Source organism: Strigops habroptila, chromosome 10, assembly GCF_004027225.2.
Source record: "Strigops habroptila isolate Jane chromosome 10, bStrHab1.2.pri, whole genome shotgun sequence".
Lineage (NCBI taxonomy): Eukaryota > Metazoa > Chordata > Aves > Psittaciformes > Psittacidae > Strigops > Strigops habroptila.
The window spans coordinates 27,709,936-27,733,447 of record NC_046359.1 but is presented as its reverse complement, the minus strand read 5'-3'; the positions used below and the strand labels follow the sequence as shown (position 1 = coordinate 27,733,447).

General features: G+C 39.5%; 1 protein-coding gene across 1 annotated transcript in view; it reads right to left on the bottom strand.

Moving 5' to 3' along the window:
- Nucleotides 1-16,156: 16,156 nt before the first annotated feature.
- Nucleotides 16,157-23,512, bottom strand: part of PPP1CB (protein phosphatase 1 catalytic subunit beta) — a 30,220-nt gene continuing 22,864 nt past the window's right edge. The window contains exons 6-8 of the mRNA XM_030498766.1: nt 20,773-20,924; nt 19,114-19,248; nt 16,157-18,519 (exon numbers count right to left, since the gene is read on the bottom strand). Of these exons, the coding sequence (XP_030354626.1) occupies nt 18,415-18,519; nt 19,114-19,248; nt 20,773-20,924 (392 nt within the window). The 3' untranslated portion in view covers nt 16,157-18,414. The remainder of the gene's footprint in view (nt 18,520-19,113; nt 19,249-20,772; nt 20,925-23,512) is intronic.

The following is a 23,512-nucleotide window of genomic DNA, read 5'->3' as shown; positions in this document are numbered from 1 at the left end:
GAGCAAAGACTAAAGAGAGGAGATGCGCAGAGGGGAGGTAATCCTGGCTCTGTTGACATCATCATGCTGTACGGATCTGAAAGGTTCCCAACTGAAGCAGCCTTGCAGCATCGGCTTTTTCCTTCCCTAAATGCACACACTCCTAAAGGCTCTGGTTTTCAGACCCGATATATTGTACTGGGAAATTTAGGAACAGCCTTCCAGCAGATTAAGATACTTCAGCAGCTAGCAGGAAACATGCCTGGCGATGAGCTGTGTCGTTTGTCACATCACTTCCCTTCCACCAACTGTTACAGGATTCTAAATTGAGATAAAAATTGCCCAGTTTCTGCCATCAGCTTGGGCCTGGATTCTTTGCAGCATACATCAAATCTAGAGAATCAGTTCACTGACTAGAAACGGATCTACAAACATAGACCTTGCATTCGCTGTGACAAGTGCAATGACAACAGTTGTGGCAGCAGGTCCCCTCTATATGCTTTATCTGGCCCTTGAATATCATTAGAGCAGGGAAGAGGAGTGGGAAGAAAAGCTTGCACGTTCGTGATACACAACAACTTTACGCAGAGGTAGGTTCCTACTGCCCTCTGCTGTAACATCTTTAAAGAACTTCCACGAGGGAAGCAACAAGCAAGATAGCCTAATGTGCACACCAGGCATTACACTCAAGACTACATTGAAACCATGGTAAGTGGAATGAGGCAGCTAGAAACAGGCAGCTTTGATTTATTGCTGCTTCTTTTAGTTGTTGAAGTGGATACACGCTTCTTGTACACACATAGAAAACAGACCATAGGCTGAACACTTCTTGTTGTATTTTTGCTTATGAGGCTATGTATTTTGGATTATGTGCTCATAGTTTGCAATTCTAATGGATATACCATCACAGCCTTGACTGTAAGATCTGGTTTTTCTTCTACTTTAGGACTTACCAGATGTTGACCCAGACTGTACTAAACTGCTGGTAAGTCTCCCTCATAAAATGCCCCAGGGAAGCTTCCTGGAGCCTCTTTTGCACGCACAATCACTGCAGCACCAGAAACCTACTACACTTTCCTAGCAGCATAGCAGTTAGTTTGTCCAGACTGAATATCCTACTGAGTAGGTCTAATTCATCTCAAAATCAGATATTGGTATCACTTAAGTTATAGATAAAAAATTCATGCTGGTCACTGTAATACATGCTGATCCCTATATAGAGAATTCCTTTCAGCTCTCTTCCAGTAGTTCTTCATGTTCTTTTAAAGCTTTGTAACTTCTGGAGTCCTTTACAGAGCTACAGGCTTATGTAGCAAGACTTGAATAAAGTTTTCTTCCATTCATTTTCTTCTGTATTCTTTCCCTTTACTACTCAGACACCAAGAAGACTAAATTTACTGAAGCTGCACAAGATATATTGTTTCTTCTCTTGTCTCTACTGTTCATGCAAACAAAATCATTTCCTATAGAAAAGATGATCTATTTAGGGACAGTAAATAAGATGCAGCTATTCAATTTGACTCTTTCCCCTCCCCAAAATAAAACCAGACATTACAAGGATAGGAACACTACTATAACATGGCAATTTTAGCTTGGCAACATGCGTGTGTGAAAGATTGCATATGTAAGTCACACACGTAAACACTACATGTAAATATAAATAGCGGCTGAGATTCTCAGTGCTACTTGGATATATGAGTACTTCCCATTAGAAAGAAGACAAATTGGCCATTCAAATCACTCCAGTAGATTTGAAAGCCTCTTCTGTGAACAGTTTGGGACATCAACATTTACTCTTGCTTGTAATTTTGTTCTTAAAGCCTTTTCAATACCTTTGCAAGCAGCTATACTTAAGGAAGATTAGAATTCTATGGTCAAGGCTGCAACACATGGATTATGCATGGGCAAGGTACTGACTCACAGACAAATCCACACCTACACATATGTGCACCCTCATACAAGGCTAACAAGATTCCTCACCTTTCCACCACCCTCCCTGAACTTTGGATCACATTTCCTGGGAGAGTTGCTATGCCTTCAAAGAAAGGATGACACAACTACAGCTCTCAAATGGCCTGAGGCATTTGCTTCTTTTCTTTTTAAGGCTGCATTCAACTTTCACACAAAGGACAACCAGTAACTAATGAGGCATTTGAGTTACGGGAAACCCTGGGAGCAAACTGCAGAACAGATCGTGCAGGTAACTGCATGAATGTGAGATCAAAAATGTATAGAATATAGGGGAAAGAGCTGGGGACACTCATCTATAGGACACAGCCGTCATAAGCTTTGGAGAACCTTCAGTTCCTGTTTGAGGCTGGTTCTTAACTGGTGTTACACAAGATGGAAAAGCCTACCACCCCTCTGTCACAGTATGTATATGACATTAAAGCCAATGGCAACACTTGGGGGATGAAATAGTAGGTCAAAAGCCACATTGTTTCCAATTGCAACCATGTAATTTTGCTGAGGTCAAAGAACCCTGGGAAAAAAAGGCAGTTTGGGTTTGGGTTTTGTTTTTTGTTTTTTTTTTTTTGTTTGTTTGTTTGTTTGGGTTTTATTTTTTTTTTTTTTTTTTTTAATATAAAAAAGGTGTGCGAAACATGTGACAAAGCACTGCTTTGCTAAACCCTAAGGGACCAAGAAGATTCTTAAGAAACTATCAGCCAGGTATATGTCAAGCAACTGACTGGAGAAAGCATGCACTAACAGGATAAAGGTATGACACAGTTAAAGAAAGATTAGAGCAGGCATTAATGTACTCTGCTGCCATGTCAAAGAGTCCTGTTTATGGTCTTGATCTGGGTAACTGCTTGAACACTTCCATAAAGTTCAGTATGCAAATAGTCCTAATGATTGAAAGGGAACTACTACTGTGCTTAATTTTAAGTAAACACTTAGGTACTCCACTGAATCAGTGTTTAAAAGGATTAAGGACTGCTAATCCATGTAAAAGCTTCCTTCTACCTTATATACCTGAAGAACACGATTCAAATCTGAAAAGCTAATTTCTACTAGTATTCTATACTGCTTTTCAATAATGCAAAACTACCAAGAGATAATGCAAAATCAAACTGAATCCTAACATAAGCAAGACCTATTGGCTTTACAAGTAGTACTTAACTCACAGGATGGTAGTACCATGTCAAATGATAGAATGGTTCAGCTTTTTCTTTCACCTCCAGTTAATTCTCATGTTTGCACAAAGCTTCCTTTTCTGTAACATCTATTTTACTCAGTAGAAAAGAGTACATACACAGCAAAACATTTCAAATCCTGATTTATGTACTACTCCTCTTGTCATAGAAATTATTTCATAGAGGTTAATTATCCATGTGAAAGCAAAGGCCTGTCCTCTCCCACAAGCTAGTCTGATTAAACAAATTCATCTTAACTGATAGCTATTATTGTCTGCAGACTCTGCAATAGCAAAGTCCATACATGGAAAAGGCTATAATTGTTGAAGAAGTACTGTAAAGTCCCAATATTGTGATGAGTGAAAGGCAGATGAATCAGACCTGCTCTCTACTGGAAGCACCACTGGGAGCAAAGAAGCAGTATCTTTATCTCATCTTCAGCATGAGAAAGCGTCACCCTGGGACAGCTCAGCAACTTGTATCTTATGGTCTTTGCTCTTCCTTACAGAACTGTCTCACAAGAGAGTAGCCAGTTGCCTGCTTGCGTGATAATTTAAATTCTTATGTCTGTAATAGGCTTAGGCTTTGGGGCAAATTTCCTAGAATTCAGCTTGTACAGTCATTAGATGCAGAACAGGATGACTACAATGAGAGGAGCCATTGGCAAGGGCTTCATTGCAACTCAAAGGCAATTTATGACTAAAAAGGTCTCATAAGTCACATTATGCACCTTCCTTCTGGATTTATTTATTAGTCTTGCAAGACTCACAGACATGTCCACATAAGTAAACTAGAGAGGGCCAGAGAATGAGGCCAACCACTATCATACAGCTGTATTACTTTTAGCACAAACCTTGACACACTTTCACGCATGTAAAAAAGCCATTTACAGACAACATCTGTATGTGCCCTTTCCACACTGCAGAAGAAAGATCTTGCAATGCACAAGAAGTTATACTGAGAGGGCAGAGGATTTCTGTTATCCAGACTTGCTACAGACATTCTTTCCTGAATACTTGACAAAATACCCATGACAACAGAAACAGACTGAGATGAGTGCTTGAACTGAAGAGACTTACGTACTAGGGATATCTGTTACAGGAACCAACTAGTAAGGTTAGTTTCTTATTTCATGGTTATGTTGTATTAGTTCTTTTGGATATGCCTTGTAACCAAAATCAACAGAAGGTAAATATATGCAAAAGGACACTGACCTTTTTTCTCTATTAATGTTATGCCTCACCTGCTCCTGGGTTTGCATCAGTGGAAACCTACACAGGAAGGTGATAAGAGCAAAGAGGTAGCTGCAGCCCTAGGGTATGCAACAGTATCTGTGGGAGAGAAGGAGCTCAGAAAGGAAGACGCTGTTGCCAGGGCAATGAAACAGTGCAAAAGTTCTGGGTATCGTCTCCTAGACTTGCACAGAGAGTTGGGTTTTGCTCTGGCAGAGCCAGGAGGAGGACAGGAGGCACTGCCACTGTGTGTCCTCCCACAGGATGGAACTCTTCCTCAGGGGAAGAGGGCTCAGCTGGCACAGGCAGCACAGCATACATCTCAGCTGAAGCCAGCCAGACCCCATTTCTCTTTAGCAGAAGTTCCAGCTGCTTTCAGAAATCCTGATGATAAAGCGCAAGGCAAAAGAAAGGAATCCAGGTCCTATCTTTAAGTTTTGTTCCAAATTAGCAACCATAGCCCTTTAAACTGTTCCTTTCTTACCATTATCCATGGGAAAAACCATTGTTTGTCATGCTTTGATTAATACATAACCTGACAGGCTTTGTGTTGGGATCCAACAATAGACAGTTTGCAGATATTAATCATCAGGCAAGCTTCAAATGAGACTTATGTTCAATAAAAGGTTGATTCCGTGCAGTAGTAGATAAACCTTGAGCCCAAATAAATGGCTTTCATACACTGTGAGAAGGAACCTTTGCCCTCTTGGGTTTTTTTGGATACTACTTGATAATGATCCATGCAGGATTCTGTCCAGAAAGCTGACTCACTAGGCTGGCCTAACTCAAAATACAACCATCGCAGCACCTAAGGCTTCACACTGGGAATGGCTGACATAGAACATGAGCATTTTTCAGTGCCCAGGGCATTTTATGCAGCATTCATTTCTACTTAGCTACTTCTTCAAGGCTTTCCATGTCCCTTCAACAGTACTCTTGTTGTGTGGGAGGCATCAAGAAGAGTTCACGATTTATCTTTACTGCCATTCCATTTCATGGAAGTGAGACTGATTCCTCGTAGTGGCAAGAATACTGTGCCAGGGGCTGCGGAAATGAGCTGGACATGTATGTTCCATCTGCTTAAAAAGTAATACAGGGATCAACATAAGCTCCTCGCTTTTTATGGAACAATGTTTGTTTTTACTAGTGAAATAGCATTTCAAGAAAGTCAACAACTACAGAAACATGTAGGTTGTGGGAACAGCTATATTCTGTAACTACATGAAAGTTTTATGAATTTGAAATCAACGAACATTTAATATGCCTGACAAATTACAGATTTTTCACTGAAATATCTGCTCTAACAGTAATGGTTTGAGTTAAAGCAGCATGTGATACAGGGATCTCCTTCTGATGCAAGATATCACTTGCTTTAAAGAAAAAATAAAATCCATACACTGACACTTTGTCAACAGCTAGTTAAATCTCTCTACCTATCATACATGGGACATCGACACAGGGGATATTCAGGAACATGCTTGTATGCCCAAGAGACAACAACAGATGGTGCATGACTGCAGCTAATGTTCTAATCTATGACAGTTTGGAGTTCCTTGTGAAAAAACAAAACGAAACAACCAAAAACCAAACAACAAGCAGTCCTGCATTACCTCACATCATAAATAGCGTGCAAACTGCTACAACAGAAGCATGAAGTGATAACATCTGAAGAGTTCAACTCTTTGAAAGAGGAAGTCAAGGAGGTTTAGAAAAATGCTAGGTTTGGGGTATGTACACTGGACTGTTTAGGTGTTTAGGTTTGTGGTTCGATTTTCTGTTCTCCCTGCAGCATCTCCTCAGTTCTTAAGAAAATCATCTTCGGAGGAAGGAGAGAGTTTTTGATATACAGATGACCTGCCATTGAAAACAACTGTGTTCTTTCTGTCCAGGCATTCTTATATAAGTGAATGATACCAAAAGCCACTGAATTCTTGGGAAATACTAATTGTTAATAGAAGAGGTCAGCATTCTGCCAGATGAAGTCTTTCTTGGTGGAGAACGGAGAGAGGCCTTATATAAATTCTACCAATATCTTTGCTACAGATTACAGAACTCAGCTGAAGAGTTCTTTTTAGGCAGCAACAGAAACTTCTAGATGCCATTTTCCTAAATTATTGCAGCTCAAATTTAAGTGAGTAAAGGCATCTCTCTAACTCTTCATGTGACAGGCTACTTGGTGTCTATTCTTTTGGCCAGCAGCGTCATGCATTTCAAAGATGTGTTTGTTCTTGGGGTGGTTCGTGAGAGTTGTACTATTTATAAAACAGTATTACCAATCATAACCACCTCCAGCTGAATAGCCATAACATAGGTAGCCTGGATACCAGTAAAACACTTGCTAAAGCAGCACAGGAGTTGCAAACAGCTCAGCAGGGTAAGTTACCTTCACTTTATGCTACTGCAAATAAACTGCTCCTTTTAACTTTGTTTTTAATGAGCTTGGGTATCTAGTGGGACTCAGGGGTGACCAGCTCTCAAACTGGCCACCCCAATTTTCCACTCCAAAGAAAGGAGTCAGAAGATACATTTGAAAATGTACGCACACCTACCCATAAGAAGGGATGTCAGCAGAAGCCACGAACTAACAAACATGGAGCAGAGGTAATAAAGGCAATTTTCAGGCTGGAGAAAGTGGATACATAAGAATAAAGAAAACCACCATAAGTGGGTAAGGAACTACACAAGCAGCTTATTTCCCACCAGGCCTACAACGCTTAGTACTCCCAGAATTGAAATACTAAAGCTAAAGCCGTATGTGGACAATTTTCTTGCAACAAAAGAAGTCAGCCTGACTGAAACAAGAGGTAAGCACCAACCACAGCACACGACTTCTGTTTTTCCTATAGAGAAATCTATGAAAACAATTGACTTCCAAATGTTACTTCAGAGTGGAATTTTGTGCGGTTTCCAGTAAAAGCTAGATGCCTATTTCAAAGCAGCATGTGTATCATTCCAATGCTCTCCACTTGGAATTCTTTGTTTTGCTTCTAAGTTCTTCACGGCAATGTGTGCTATCTCTTACATAGACAGATGACTTAATACCACAGGTTAATGTCATTTAATTCAAGTATACATGCTGCTTTCCTAAGAAATGGGGATATATGCAAAGTAAATGCAAAACTGGATTTTAGAGAATTACAGTCACTTGAAGTTGGTTGACAGGAACAGCAAGAAGCATCTCATGAAGTTTTAGAAGTCCAACTCCTATCTCATTGACAAAATGTTGACATTGAATCTTCCACAGCTACAAGCAGCCGCAGAATACTAACAAACAGCTCCAGCAGGAAGAATGCACAGATGCTTTCATCCCCAGTCTTTGTAGAAATTATCTATCAAAGCCACATGCAAGATCACTGCAGGATACTAAATCATCCCAGCATAGCACAGGTCATCCTCTGGTAAGTGCTATTAATAAAGCAGAACAAGGATCATGATTTCTTCCCTTGTCTCACAAAGGTACAGTTTCTTCCTCCATTGAACTGATTCTAAGAATTGCAGGCATCAGTTCAAGGTACAAACAGAAGAGGTTGACATGCAGTAGCAATCAGCATAGGAAGATGAGCAGCCAACAATAACATTCAGGTCAGTGCTACTGTCCTGCATCAGGACAGTACATACTGTCAGTATGACACCACCATTGTGAAGGAAGGATTGCAGTGTTGTCTTCAGCTACTGCTTAGGAGTGTTATCTGTGGGTCAGCAAAACTTGAGAACAAAGCAATGTCTCTGATATGGGTAGAGAAAATGTTTTTTCTTATTGCTCATTCTTTGAAAAGGTTAGAGTACAGAAACAAAAAAATCAGGATAAAAGACTGAGGAAGAACCAAAGCTTTGGAAAAGTGCCAAGAAAAATAGAACCCTGTATTAGGAAATGGTGGCTAGTGCTGCCCGTATTGCACACAGGACATGTAATTACTGTCTTCAGGTAAGGAATCTAACCCAGACTGCAGGCCTGCAGGAACTCTCACATCTCCACTCTAGTCCTCACAAGCACTCTATTGTCAAAAAGTCCTTTGGTATTTTTGCTTTCTACCATCATACTTATCTACCTTAAAAGATTATGAGGCAGATTGCTTGGATACTTGTGGATTACAGCCTACTTTAACATGAAAGGGAGATAGGAAAGCATTCTATTTGCAAGCATTATAGAGCAAACATTTCTTGTTCATAAAGCATTAATATTATAAGCTTTATCCACCCCAGTTTTCTTCAGTTTGAAGACTAGGGCACTAAAACCAGGGACTGGGGAGATCCATGACCTCTAAAAAACCCCTATGTACATAAATAGGTAACAACACAAATACCGTACAAGTAATTGTATACAAAAACTACCACATCCAATCACCATAAAACATATCTGACCGTAATTTTCTGCAAATAATTAGTTCGTGGTTTAGATGAGTTACACAAAAATACTGCACTTCAGTTACCTAGCAAAACCCCCTTGTAGAGGCACGGGTGACTAAGAGAGCACTTGTCTCCTTTGAGTGCCAGTTTGAGGCTCAAACGCTTCTCTGTGGTACACTGATGCCACCTCCTGGCCATTTTGATAACTCAGACACAAACTTCTGTATCTAGTACTGAATTTTATTTGTTTTTTAAGGGAGAGACAGCAGCCACTAAAATTTCTCTATTACCAGCTAAAAAATAAACATGCAGCACTGTAGGGGAACTGACGCCTGACAAGTATGTGACAGTCAAGCTCTTGCATGATTCCCAGAGGTGCCCAACAAGGTATGCTCAATCCTGCCTCCACAACCCTCAGAGCTTCTCTATTTCCTCCCAGCCGGCTTCACAGCCTCAGGTCAACATTGCAGAACCCTGAGGGCACAAGCTATTATTTCTTCTCAACTACCAGATACTACTATAAGAGCTGAACATGTATTTTATAACTGAAACCAGATACATGCTATTCATCCCACTGCAGATGTTTGACCCAGTAACACAGCAGAAAACTGAAGGCATCCGTTTATTTTGAGCCTAGTCTTTGCTGAAGCACCCTTTTCAGCGTTATCACACCCTTCCAGCTTTACACATGGTTCAGTCTGCACCCTCAAAAGCCAGAGAAGTCAAGTAGTTTGAGGTGGAAACCCCAAAATCTGAGTGGTCAGAATACCTGAATTGAACTGGAATGGCTCAGCAAAAGCATACAAACTGTACCCTCACGGGTGGCCCATAATCCCTATGTGGATGAACAGACAGGGTGCTGAGGGAGCCAGTGGGACCTGGAACTTCAGGGATACAGAAAGAGATAGGAATGAGCGGGCCAATACAAATTTCTCTTAGGGGTTCAACATGGCCCACTAGGGACTGACAGATCAAACTTAAGAGCATGGCTGCTAGAGGACTAGTAAGTACTCTGTACGGAGTCTGCTTCCATGCCACATTACCTTATGCTCACCTACATGACTAGAGAGGGTATCTGAAGACCAGAGGTGTGTGAAAGCTGCCAGAAGAGTCCAGCTGACCTTTGCCTTCCTTTCTTCCTGTAGTTGGCCTGTGAGTCACTAGCGAAGAGTGTAATGTGGGAACTCTGGAGAGAAACCAGGTGTCTCCTGAAGATACTGGTCTTCCCACCACCGTCGCAGAGCCTCCTCCTGAGCTTTAGCAAGTCTGGCATGCAGGCTGCCCAAGAACTGCTGTCAGGTCAGCTGCAAGTTCTAGGTAACTGACCATGGCTGCCTCCAAGCTTTTCCTTCTCTATTCCCTTCTCACTTTTGCCTCAGACCACAGTGGTGATAAGCACACCTTCAAGCATGCCCCCCCCTTAGTAATCAACCACCTGAAATTCTTGTGACACAAGCTTGTCTACCTCCCACTAGACTGCTACGTATTTGGAACAAAATCATGCCAGCAAGCAGAAAAACACATCCTTTCTCTGCTGCCACCCTGGGGGTACCAATCCGTAACTGCAGGTTGCCTGCTGAAATAGCTCTGTACCTGATATCCAAGCGTCTGATCCTGAAGTGACCACACAGTGGTGTGAGGCATCTCCCCCAGGACAAACTTCATACTCCTGCTCCCTAGGCCTGAGGAAGGGCAGCCATGAAACCTTTCAGGCTTGCTGGTAAGTGGAAGGGAAAGCACATTACTGCAGTCAGCAGGTAACTGCCTTTCATTCCAAGTAAACTGACACCTCAACCAGTACTTGTCAACGCTCTGCTTGGAGTTGTGTGTGGTGTCATTAATTCATACCTTACAGCGTTTATGGAGGGAAAGAGGCTGTACTGCCTCAAAGTATGGTTGTTGCCCTGCTCTTCAATACAACTTCTTCCACCTTCTTGAACTGTACATATACGCCAATTGCTGGTGTTCTGCTAGTTGGTGACTGCTGAGGTGCACAGTCTCCTCCTGCTGCTGCTAGGTTATCCAGCCACCAAAGATTTCAGCCCTCTCATGACAGACTGAAAATGAGTATCTCATTGCAGCCGAAGGCGTCACCATATCGAAACATCTGGGAAGCCGAAGAGACCTTACCACCATTGGGTAGAAAAATCAGTCAGAAAAGAGAGACAAGGAAAAAAAAAAAAACGAAACCCACCAGTAAAGTCAGAGCAACAGATAGTGCAACAGAAAGACTGGAAAGGATACAGAGGAAAATTTTGACTAGATTGTGGAACAGTAAAGTAAGAGATTGCAGTGACTCTTGACAGACAATGTCAGAAGTGCAGATGCCACTTTGACTTTACACAGCATGGGAAGCAACTCATTGTAGACTAGTGGAACCTGGCTAGGTATCAAGCGATTCCCTCAAATCAGGTCTAAAGTCTACAGATGTTTCCAACAGTACAAACCTGTGATACCAAGCCCATGGGTGGAGCAGAGTAAGAACTGCTTAACTAAAAGCAACACATTATGTAATATTTGGGTAGATAAAGTCTTGATATTTAATACCAGCCCTACTCTGATACCATCTCCCAATTAGCATTCCAAACCTAAGCCAGAATCATTTATTTTTTAACCCTATATAGTTATATTTGTTTATACCAGACCTAAGCATACTTTTTCTTACATATTTTCCACCAGTCCTCCTCCAATCACCGGAAATTTATACAAAGAATCCCACCTTACTTGGTTAGACTTGGGAACAGAAGATTCCAGAGTGGGAAGGAAACCTGGACAACTTTGCCTAAGACAAAGCCCAACTTTTCTATGCTTTTCATGGCAGCTCTGATTCTTTTTCCTTCAGAATATTCAGATAATTTTAAGAGGCTTCATGAAGTGTGCCAAATTTAAGGGAAATAAATTTGTACGTCTAATTGAGGTAAGCCTAGTTACAATGCAGCGAGATGTGAGTTATTAGGAAGCATGGATATATTTCAGCACTGATCCAGGGATAAGGTTTCCACATCAGACAAGTGCAGGATAAACAGGCCAGGCCTGCAGTAACAGCTTTTCACCTACTGGCCTTCGACCACTAGATGGCATCGGATGCCAGACCGATTCTAACATGAAGAAATAATTACCTCAACTGGATCTGGCTTTTTTCCGTAAGCACTCGTGTTAAATTCCTCTATAGCATTAGTATACACAATGATAGACCAAGGAAAATAGTATATCTTCTTACTACTCTAGCTGGTAAAGGTGAGGCAAAAGCCTCTAAGACTAGTATGTCAGTTGTTTGTTGTTGTACCTTTAGGTAAGAGCCTTGAGTAGGAAAGAATTAAATACGGTGTTTGTTCTCCATCACTACTTCAACAGAATGGGGCATTAAGTCTTACAGCTCATCCTCCTACCCAGCCTCCTGTAAGCTAGATGCAATTAAGGTGCAGTTAAGATGTCCATTAATATGCAGTTCTTGTAACACGCTCCCTCTCCCAGCATCACAGAATGATACATGTTCTATCTTTGTGGAAGGTGCAAGAAGCTACTCAGGAATAGCAGCCTGAAATGTAAACATAAAATATTTCATGGTAGCTAGTGAAAAATTACTCATGTATACATGACCAGAAATTCGCCAAGACAATGAGGGATTCACATGAAGAATTGTACAAATGCTGCCAGAAAGGAGCCAGAGAGAGCAACATTAAATACTTTTATCACATTACAGCATGTTTGTTGAGACTTCAAAGTGATGGATACAAACATTACATTGGAATACATTTACTCGAAAAGATTGTCCTCTGCATTCATCAATGTTGTGCCTTCCTCTGCTTCATGTCATGAGCTGCAACAGTTTGTTCACAAGATACCAGCTTTTTTCCCAGCTAAACCTTCTCAATAATTAAGTGGATCCATCTACACCATTCTCTCTTGCAGCCTGAAGATTCAAACCTTTTAGAGCAACATGAGCAGACAAGAACACTCTACCACGGGGGGGGGGGGGGGGGGGGGGGGGGGAATAATCAGTAATTTAGTGATTTTGCTCTCTGAAATATAATTTACTATTTTTGAATATCAGCTGTCTGTAAGAGCAGAATAACTGTTACCTTGCCTATTTGCTTTACTTCCTCCACTTAACAATAACTCAGGTTAAGTTAAAACACTGAAATTTAACATCTGGGCACGTCTATCCTATTTAAAGAGGATTTTTCAAATAGTGCTTGTTTCTAGAGCTCTGCCTGGGAGCTTTTCTCACCTTTAACATAGAGCTTACATCTCCACCCGAATATACAGAATAGCTTTCGCTGATCTGTATTAGCAGCTGGATCTAGTTAGCACCTGCTTTCTGATATGCTCACTTCTAAGACTAAGTCTGCAGTAGGCTAAACAGGAAGCTTGAGCTGCAAATTCTGTTAACTAAGGCAGCAGCAGAAGCTAGGAAAAAGGCTGTGCTAGGTCACATGCAGCGAGTGCACACTGTTTAAAGCTCCACCTGTTCAGACTGTTTCAAGAAGCAGTAGGAGTTTTCCTTGGAAAAGATTACTATAGCCACGTACTGGCAAGGGCTTGTGGCAAACAGTTATTTTGAATTGGTTTTGCATTCTTATTTCTTGGAACACACAGGTGCAGATTAAATGAGTTCAAAAACAGGACACCAGGAAACAATGAAGTTTTGTCCTTATTACCAAATAAGACGTTGAGATCATTATTCTTTATCTTAACAAGGCACTCAAAGATACACAAGTGACTAGACACCTTTGCTGGTTTCCCAACAACTCGAAGGTTCTACAAGGAAGATGGTCAGGCGCTACCGGTTCCAGAAATCCATGGAAGACAAGAACCTGGCAGACCCATACCACCACAAAGTACCCAAACTTGTGTCTTTATCTTGGTAATTTATTTATTGCCCCAACACTGACTTACTGTCATATGGTATTCCATGTTCCAACATGGCCTGAGGTTCCTTCAGCTTCAATCATGATACATGCAGTGAGAAGAACACTTGGTTATTAGCCCATGAGCTGCATGCAGCCATCTGGTTAGATGCTGTCATCAAAACCTTGATCAACCTTTGGAACAAAGCAAGCAAAATCGATGTGTGATCTAGGAGGAAAAAAGTATACAGCTGTGCTGAGACTGACCTTGAAAGCTGCTACTGCTAATTAGCAGAAGCAAACAGATGACAACAGAGGAAAAAAACCATCCAGGGCTATGCCTAAATATCCTAAGCCTGGTATTGACAGAGTTCCTTACTGACCAGAATGACTGTGTGCATGAACTTCATTGCAATTCTGTTTTGATTAAAACAACACAATGCTCTTTAAAGCACATTATTAGCCCATGTGGACTCGGAGATGGAAACATCTGACTGCACTGCAGTCATCTCTGCTTCAGCATAAGGAGACATTCTCTTGCCCTTGCCTTTTCACCAGTTAATCTGAAGCCAAATATTCACTTTTATCCTCACATACATTACAAAGCAGACTGCCAATCACGCATCAAGTTACAACTCAAGCAAGTTCAAAAGAAATACAATATTGACAGTATCACTTTGCCTCTGCCTTTTGCTAAGCTGTAATGCTACCTGTCAGGTTTGTATAAAGTGTCTTCAACAACAAACCTGACAGCAAGGAAAGTTCCAGAAACACCAGCCACTGATACAACATGGACAGTTTATCAGGAAGAAATTCAGTATCTGCTTAAAAGCTAGCTTCTTAAAACTGTTATCTACATAAGCCTCTACAAAGTAGGTACCCTTTTCTGCTAACATTTGAGCTTCACACTAAAGGCCAAGCATGGGATATTTGTCATCTACGTATTCTGAACATTCCAGCTACACAAAACAGAATTAATCTCAGGTCACCTTCAGTTCAACCATGTTAGACAGCAGTAGTGTCTTTTACACTTCCATCACTACACAGCAAAAAATGCATCTGCCAACCCCAAACTAATCTTATACGGCTCCAGTCATTTAATCTGACGGCTTCCACAGTATGATGGCAATATCCTCTTGGGCTTACGAAAAGATAAGCCAGACAGGAACATTTCTTCTATAAAAGATACCCTGCTGCTCATCAGCTCCTACTTCTATCATCTTTTGGCAGAAACTCAGCAAAGAGGATCTTTATCTTCAAGCAATCTTACAAAAAGGATGTAGGCTATTAACAATAATAGCAACTTCCTTCCAGAGAGCTGAAGAATTTCCATCGGAGTTTCCCAGCCAAGCACACAGCAATGCACTGCACTGGGATACTACAAGCCATGCCATACATACCTATTAGTTCCTCTCTGAACAGAGGATACAGTACAAACACAAACTGTCTTCATAACAGGATGGTGAAGCTTGGTGACACCTGGCAGTTGTGCACTTGCATTTAATCATACTAAACTAGATGCAAGAAGATGAACTCAAACTCCAGCAGCCACATGTACTTCTATGTGTCCAAACATCACAAACTGAACGCAATCCACTCGTGTAAGACCATTACAGTGAGTCTATTTCTACAGAATTTTTTGAAACTAGATCAGATCAGCACAAACACTACCTGAAAGAAATAGTGTTCAAGGTTAGAGTAGAACAATAACCACAACTATATGAAACATTCTTTTTCTTCTTCAAAGCACCAAAGAATTATGAATATTCCATGAAGAGAAACCATTAACCACTAAGAAGCACTAAAAAAAAGTCATGTAAAACCAAGAATCCCCTATGAATCAACACCAAAGAGACTCAATAAGCACTTCTTGGAGCAATATTTTAAATCAAATTAAAGCACGTATTTCTCAAATGTCTGGGAATCACATGTCTGTCAACGAAAAAGGAACAAGCCAAGAGGTTATGTGCCATGTTGTACTCTGCTACGAAATCAGAAATGTTACTGTCAAAGGGGTAGAGGGAGAACATACAAAAATAGCCCTCAAATGGTGTAATGTTTTATACGCCTCAACAGCTCATTTGAGAATCCTCCTGTAAGTTCCCAGCACACTGTGCTATTTAGCAGCATTTTAGGCTTGTATGGACACATTTGCATAGAGAAAAATCGTCAGCAATTAAACCACTAGCGATTTCCATAGAAGGAGTTAATTTTATCTGAGTATAATTAGATTCAGGTTCTCTTTTCTACCTCTTCCAAAATGGACAAATAGTAAAAATACTGAAGATCTATATTAACATGGTAAACATCAGCTGAAGTGGTATGGTGAGTTATGTATCTGATCCTCCTGGTTTGCTTTTAGCATGAAAAAAAAATCAATCATATCTATAGGGATAAGGTTATTAAACCATTCCCCCCCCTCCCCCCAATATAGGATGATGATGGATGTTAGTAGACATCCCAACTCCCCAGAAGTCAAAACAGCACTCAAATCCTTTGCAAGTGACTGCTGCTACATAAAACGAGCAATTCTTCAGAATACCACCATCAGATCTGGTTTTCTAGTGCTATAAAATAAACTAAGAACTTCCTGTGTCTTTAGAACACATAAGAAGGCCTGAAGACTTTATTTTCCTTTTGACACAGCATCTGTAACACAAGTGAGCATGTTAGGTACTCACATAACATACAGTTTTACACCTGGACATTTATGATACAGAGGACATTGTTCCAGAAACTAAGGAAAAATGGAAAAGTGTTAATCCAGATACTTGGTAACATGATGCTTCTTGTAATAGAGGCTTGCAGTTGGTAACACCCAGCATTTTCAAAACCTGTAAAAGCAAAACTCAAGTAAGCAGTGACCTAGACCAGGAAGTTAGCCTGTCAAGGCTTACAGGGTACATTTCGTCAATTACCTTGTTACAAACTGACCTTATTCTCACTTACACAATTCTCATCACTGACCTTCAAGAACAAATGTCTTTGAGCAATACCAGAAGAAATCTACTTCTACATTTTATTCTATTTAGTGAAACTCTGATGCTTGCTTCAAGGTGAGGTAAACCTTTGTTCAAAACCACAGACCAATTCAATATAAATCAATAAAATATATATGTTGTAAGTTTGGGTTTGGTTTGTTTAATACGAAACCCCACACTTCTTGAGGAACAGTAAGGTATGTTAAAATAACCAGTCAGACTTCATTCAAATGAATTAGACAACTTTTACTAAATGAAAAAACCTACATTTAAAATATGCATTTAAAACAAAATGGAATTAGAAAAAAGACTTAAATCTATTTTAAAGAACTTGCTCATGGTGTCAGAAATCAATGTATCTCTTGCATTATATAATGTGCCAGTTCATAAAACATAAGTTACCAGAATCCTCAATTTAACATTTTCAAAGACAATACTGAAAGTCAAGAGTTTTACATCTACTGATGCACATTTAGAATGGTATAAATCTGAAGCCTTCCCCCAAAAGAATCTTACAAATTTGACAATATTCAATAAAAGCTTTTGTTGTTATTTCCAATAAGTATTGCATCCTAAAGCATTGCAATTCTGTGCCTTTCATCTATCCTACTATAAATTTTCTATCTTCTCTGTATCTTGCCAGTTGCCAATGTTAACTCTTTTGAGAAAGGAGAGAACTGAAAAGAAATACTGCATAACTCTTGATCATGTACAGAAATTATTGCTACTATAGTACACTACAAAGCAGAAGTCTATACAATAGTATATGAAATTTGATCATGAAAATCCAAAGGATATAATCTTTAGTGACATAAGCCTTATAATCATGTTGAACATTCCTACAGCATTTGCAGCTCACCACTCACCAGCTAGCCTACTGTCCGTTGACGAACATCCATTTAAACACACCCTCTTATGAAAAAGAATGTCAGCTTTCAAAGGCTTAGCAAATAAGGATCTTCATGTTCTGTGGAACTATGTAAGATGAACTTTGATGCAGGTAAGTAGTTACCTGGAAGCTAAGCATGCCAAAGGTGTTTCATGCTAATAAAACTAAAGCCAAGGTACCACATAATCAAGTTACCAACTAATAGGCAATACCATTTTGTCCTACCTAAGTTAAATGACGTGCCATAGCACAGTGTAACGTCAATAATTTAAAATAGTGTAGTGCACAAATTCATTGTGTGGCAGTTTAAGTTAAAAAGTCAAGACAGGGTTTTCTGTCTCAATTTATGTTGGCTGTCAAGCTGTCCAGTCTGGGCGTTTTGGACTTAATTTGCCTTTTTATCACTACCATACGAGAAACTTTGCATTGTAACAGGGCATACATTTGGGTGGCATTATTATGAACAACAGGGAAACAAGGGGAGGATAAGAGATCAACAGCTGTTCTAAACAGCCCCTTCCTTATTTCAATTTCAAAGAGAGAGCCAGGAAATAAGACTAGATACCATATTTGCATCATTCTAGCTACAAAATAACCAAAGTAAAAGCAATCAAGCAACAATAAGACCACATTACACAAATGGAACATCATGCTCTCATCTGGTTTATCTATTACATCAAGTTTTAACTGGGATGTTGGTCAACTTTAAAAACCGTGGTAAATGTGAGTATGTAGTTGCAATAGTTCTTTCCTAATATTTTTTTTTTTACTCTATGCTGGATATTAGAACTTGGAGCTATACTTGTTACAATACAGTGTCGCACATCTTTCTACTAGAAAAAAATTAATAAAGATCCTTTACCCGTCTCTTTAAGTTAAACGTGTGACATCATAAAGGGTGTCAAATGGCTGGATGGTTTTACAGTGCACACATTATATACTGTAATACGGAGTTTTGTCCTTGACAGATCTGATGGTGTTTCTACATTATTCCTTTCTTCACCTCTTCTTCGGTGGATTAGCTGTGCGAGGTGGAGTGACTGGACGCCCAGAATTCAGTCCACCATACTGGTACTTGGCTTTCTTTTCAGATGGTTTCAATATCTTGGAGAAAATAAAGAAGTTCTTTTGAGTCAGTGACAACAAAGAACATTTCAAATACTGTTAAGCCAACATGAAATCTCATTCAGTAGGAACAAAGGCGGGGAGGAAATCGCATCACAAGCCTACAAATTTCTTAATCCTGAATACAACAGTAATACTACTTCTAAATACTTCTAGTTCTACCACTACATTGGGGTAAGAAAGCGAAAGAAAGGGGCTGAAAACACATCCAGGAAGGAATAGGGATTAAAATCTGATCAGAGTAACCACACTAGAAGGGCCCCAATAGTCCATTAGTCTGTGTAGTTAGGTACTCTGATCACTAGGTATGACTAAAAAGAATCACCCAATGAAATTCTTAAATTAGCATCTGAATAGAGGGAGTAACTCAATATGCAGCAGTTTGGAAAACAGCAAATCCCACACAGTTCTCTGGAGAAAAGTTGGTTTGCAGTTTTAATCATGGACTGCTGTGCAGTCCTCTTTGTAGATCAAGTATGTTACCCTAGACTAACCATAAAAACAACAAGATGACTAACTCAGTCCATATAACTCAACACCTAAAGCAATACTTAATGTGCAAATGTATCATACCTGAAAGGAACACATCAGAGTTTCATCCACACTCATCATGCCCCCTGCATTGTCAAACTCTCCACAATAATTTGGAGCTGAGAATAGGGTGACCAACTGCCGTTTAGCAAAGAATTCATATCCATCTTCAACCACCTGTCAACACCACAGAAATCAATACAGCTCACATTAAAAAAGGAGATACATTTTGAATATAAAAGCCAGCCTTGAGGCAAACAGGACTTATATTAAAGAGATGGCAAGAACTCATCAAAATGCTATTGTTTGGCATTTCAGTCATTTTGTCTTAACTGGACACTGAATGCCCAATCAGGTACCTTAACCTGTCTGACACTTCCAATGTTAAATATACATCAGCTTGTTCAGTATTTTCATACCTGAAATCTGATTATGCACTGCCAGTTCAAAGATTCCCAGCATTTTATGGCTTATACACAGAATTTGGATGTTTGACCTACTAGTTCAGAGTACAGAAGGTGTGGATACCAACTTCATTGCAACTGTAATGGTTGAGTTTCACTTATACTGGATGTTGACAAACCTCAAGTGCAGGCTTTTTTAGAATTTTGATGCCCTAAAAGCATAGTGGTTCTGCCATATTTTCTCTAAGAGCATAATTCACCTCTAAAATAGTGCAAGGAGTATGATGCATCAGCTAAGGATGTTCCCTCTTCCTCAAAATAGAAGCATCACTTTAATAACATACTGAAACTAGTACATCAACTGCTCACTTTGGTCCAGCCACCATGGTCTTCTAAAAGATGTCATACCCCTTTTAGGAAGAGCTGAAGTGACTACATGAATACAGGAAATTGCTACCAATGTTGATCAGCAGTTAATAAATCTTAATATCCATTCCACACAAGACTAATCTTCTCTAATGTTTTTTAGCACTAGAATTGCAAGGAGAAATATTCAAGTGTTCCGATAGTATACCCAAGTCTAACAGTGACACAGAATAAAAAGGAGAGAGCTTTCAAAATCGTCTAAATAATGAAACTGAAATGTTATACAGGAAATTGAAACCTGGTGTCCATCTAACTAGGACACTTGCTTAAAGTAACTTAATAAAAATAGCAAAAAAGCACACTTAAATATTGATGATTCCAAAAATAACCTTGCTTTCTGCACATTTCAGTAATTCAAACCATATATGCCAAAGTACTCTAGACAGCTGAACCAAAATGAAGGCAATGGTGAAATCCTTTATATACAGACTTGTTTGTAGAAACATTCAAAACACATTTAATACTTCCATGAAGCGAAGCAGATAGTTTAAGCCACAACTACCAGAGAACGGACTACTACTGGAGTGGACAACCCTGAAACTTGAGTGTAAATCTCAAATTCACTTCGCCACTTTAAACATGGACATTTTACCTCTAACATTCATATACAACACTGTAACAGTGAACAGATAATACAGAAGACAGACATCACTGTGAAAATCCAGTGTTAGCATTTTACTTCACTGACATTGAACAGTTCAGTATAAGTCAACAGAAGGACACAGGATTATAGTCCTCTTATTAGAAAGATATTCTTTTTCCTAGAAGTAACATAATGAAGAAGTTTCAAACATATTCTACTGATAAGCAGCAAAGACACAGAAAATCTAGGAGGAGAGGTTTTAAGAAGCAACAGCAGCATAAGTCATACCTGGTGAGCTCGACAGATCAAATCCAGATCGTGACGATTCAGAAATTTACTGACCACATCAGCACCAAAAGTAAAAGAGACCCCACGATCATTTTCACCCCAACCTTGCACATCTTTGTCTGGGTCAGACCACAGTAGGTCACACAGCAAGCCTTTGAAAGATAACACAAGTGAAGATGGTAGTCGTAGGAAGTATCATGCTATAATATAAAATAGTTTTATTGTAATTACCAGAGCAGCCCTCCTAAAGCAAGTAAGCCTTGGCAACAAATTCAGCAACACTTAAGCTGCGACTCAGACAAAAGATACGATCCACGTAAGCCTGGAGATTTTTTTTCCTCATCTCACCACTGACACTAACGTGAGATGAAGAGAGTCAGAGACAAATAGTTCTCTGAAATAGTATTTAATTGTAATATTCAGCATGCTTACAGTAAGCATTTGAGGAGTTTACAAGTACTCCAGCGGGTTCACTTTAGAAGGCAGCCATCAATTTCACAGCTCACCAAGAAAGCTTCTTCTGAAAGCTGCAGTGAATTTTAAAATCCTACGCAAGGCCAGTCACAAATACAGCAAATAAACTTGTGCCACAAGCTTCTGAACTCGCAACAGCTTTGATTCTTACCTTGCTTATCATACAAGAACAACCTTACAAGACTTAATCAAAATATAACACGGCAGAATTCTGATGCATTGTTTCAAGTAGCACTTTCAGTTTGCTTGGACTACTCCTGACTTTTCTAAAAGCCTCCTGCCAATCAGTTTGGAATCTAAATTAGAACAATAAACCCCTCTGGTATTTTAGCACTGGTCAAGATCTTTTTTCTGCGGTCAGCTAAATCTGGAGTTAAAACTGGATACTAAAAAAAAAATTCTCTGTATCAATTCCAATGCATTTATACATAGAACTTTCAAAGCGTTTTCACATGAGAAAGAACCAGGCCAATTCAACTACAACACAAACCAAAAAGCATTCAAAAGGTATTTCGTAGTTTTCCATGGAATTCTTTCTTTACCTGCAATGACTAACCCACAGGCATTTAAATACTTCAGAGCATTGTTTCACAGAGTAAAAGATGCCAGCAGGCTCCTTTATCTGGCACCGAGAAGATTTGATTTACAATTACATCTGGTTATTTGCTAAACAAAATGTTTAAGACACTATTTCTTAAATGAAGCAAAACTAATGTCTGAAACCTATTGTGCAACTAGACCATTTTGTATTTACATACAGCTATCAAATGGTCTTTGGTGCCTGTCACAGTTCCTCTCTAGCAGAGGCTAAGACTTTATTTCCTTTCAGAAGACAAAGAACAGAACAAGTAAAACTGCATTTTACATAAAATACGTGTCTAGAAATAAACTACTGAACACAGACAGCATATGACAAAAAGCTTACTTTACTGAAATTTAGTTCTATATTGAATAACATGTTTTTCAAAACAGAACAGTTACACTGCAATCCCTAATGGTTTCTTGTCATGAATTTCCAACAACTGACAGAAGCTGCTTGGCTTAGCTGCTTAGGAAGCACTTCCTCTTCCACTCTCTCCTCCAAATCAAATCATCTGTAGGGTTATACAGAGGAATAGAGAAACCTGTCCAATAATCCTCAGCAGCCGTGTATAAGAATGCTGCAACAAGTTTGTCTAAACTAAACTATGCTGCTCAAATAGGTTTATACTTTAACACACAACACCTACCATTGCAATAGCTTAGGCTGATCAGGAGCATACGACACAGCTGATACCAGACATTCAAGGTTCATCAAAAGAGGGAGTTAGTTTCCTAATAGGAAAACGGTTGGCAACACTGACCAATACATGATTTATACTTCGACCTCACAAAATACAAATACTTCCAGATTTAAGCTGGAATACAGAATCAGATTTGAGTGAACAGCTTCCAAACCTCATAAGAACGCCACCAAAATAAGAAGTCTTTAAATTGAAGTTGAGGTTGAAAAGGCTTTTTTTACATCAGGCTATAATAAAGTAACATAATGATCTAATCTTCTCTGCACTAGCCACACAAGCATCCACCAAGAATTTCTGCATCAACACACACATTCACCAAGTGACATCCCTCCACACAAAGGGATAGCTTTTAAGGGTTTGAAACTGTCACAGAAGTGAGACCACTTCAGTTTATTTTTCATTTTCCCATAAGATTTACTTCAATCTGTAGTATCAGTTGCCTCAAATAGGTCCAAAAGGCCAAGACCTTCTATGCCATTGTACCATATGCACACGTCTCTGATGGGACATTTCATTTTACCTCTGCTGATAGATATCCAGCTACTGCTTCTGAAAGCAGAATTAAGACTGCAAACCACTCCATAGATCAAAAGTTGGGTTTTTTTTTTTAATCTCTGCATTTATTTTTAGGGGATACTAAGAATACAGACGATTTCAGTGGAGTGTCTATGGAAACCAGAATTACGTTCTGCAAGGGCATTCCTGAAGTGGGGGTGGCTCAAGCAGTAGTATTAGCCTGTTGAATAGAAGTACCTTTTCTGAGAGCTCTGATAAATGTAAAGACTGACTCATTTGTACTGACATTTACTTGGTTATGCATTTAATGCATAACTAGCATAAAAGAACAATATAGTAATTTATACTACAGAAACACACATTCACTGGTCTAGTAATGCTTCTCAGTGTCAAGTGTGTATATACCATCTTGCACAGAAATACTGCTGTTTAAGGGACAGTAGATATATTAATATAGTCCCTGAATG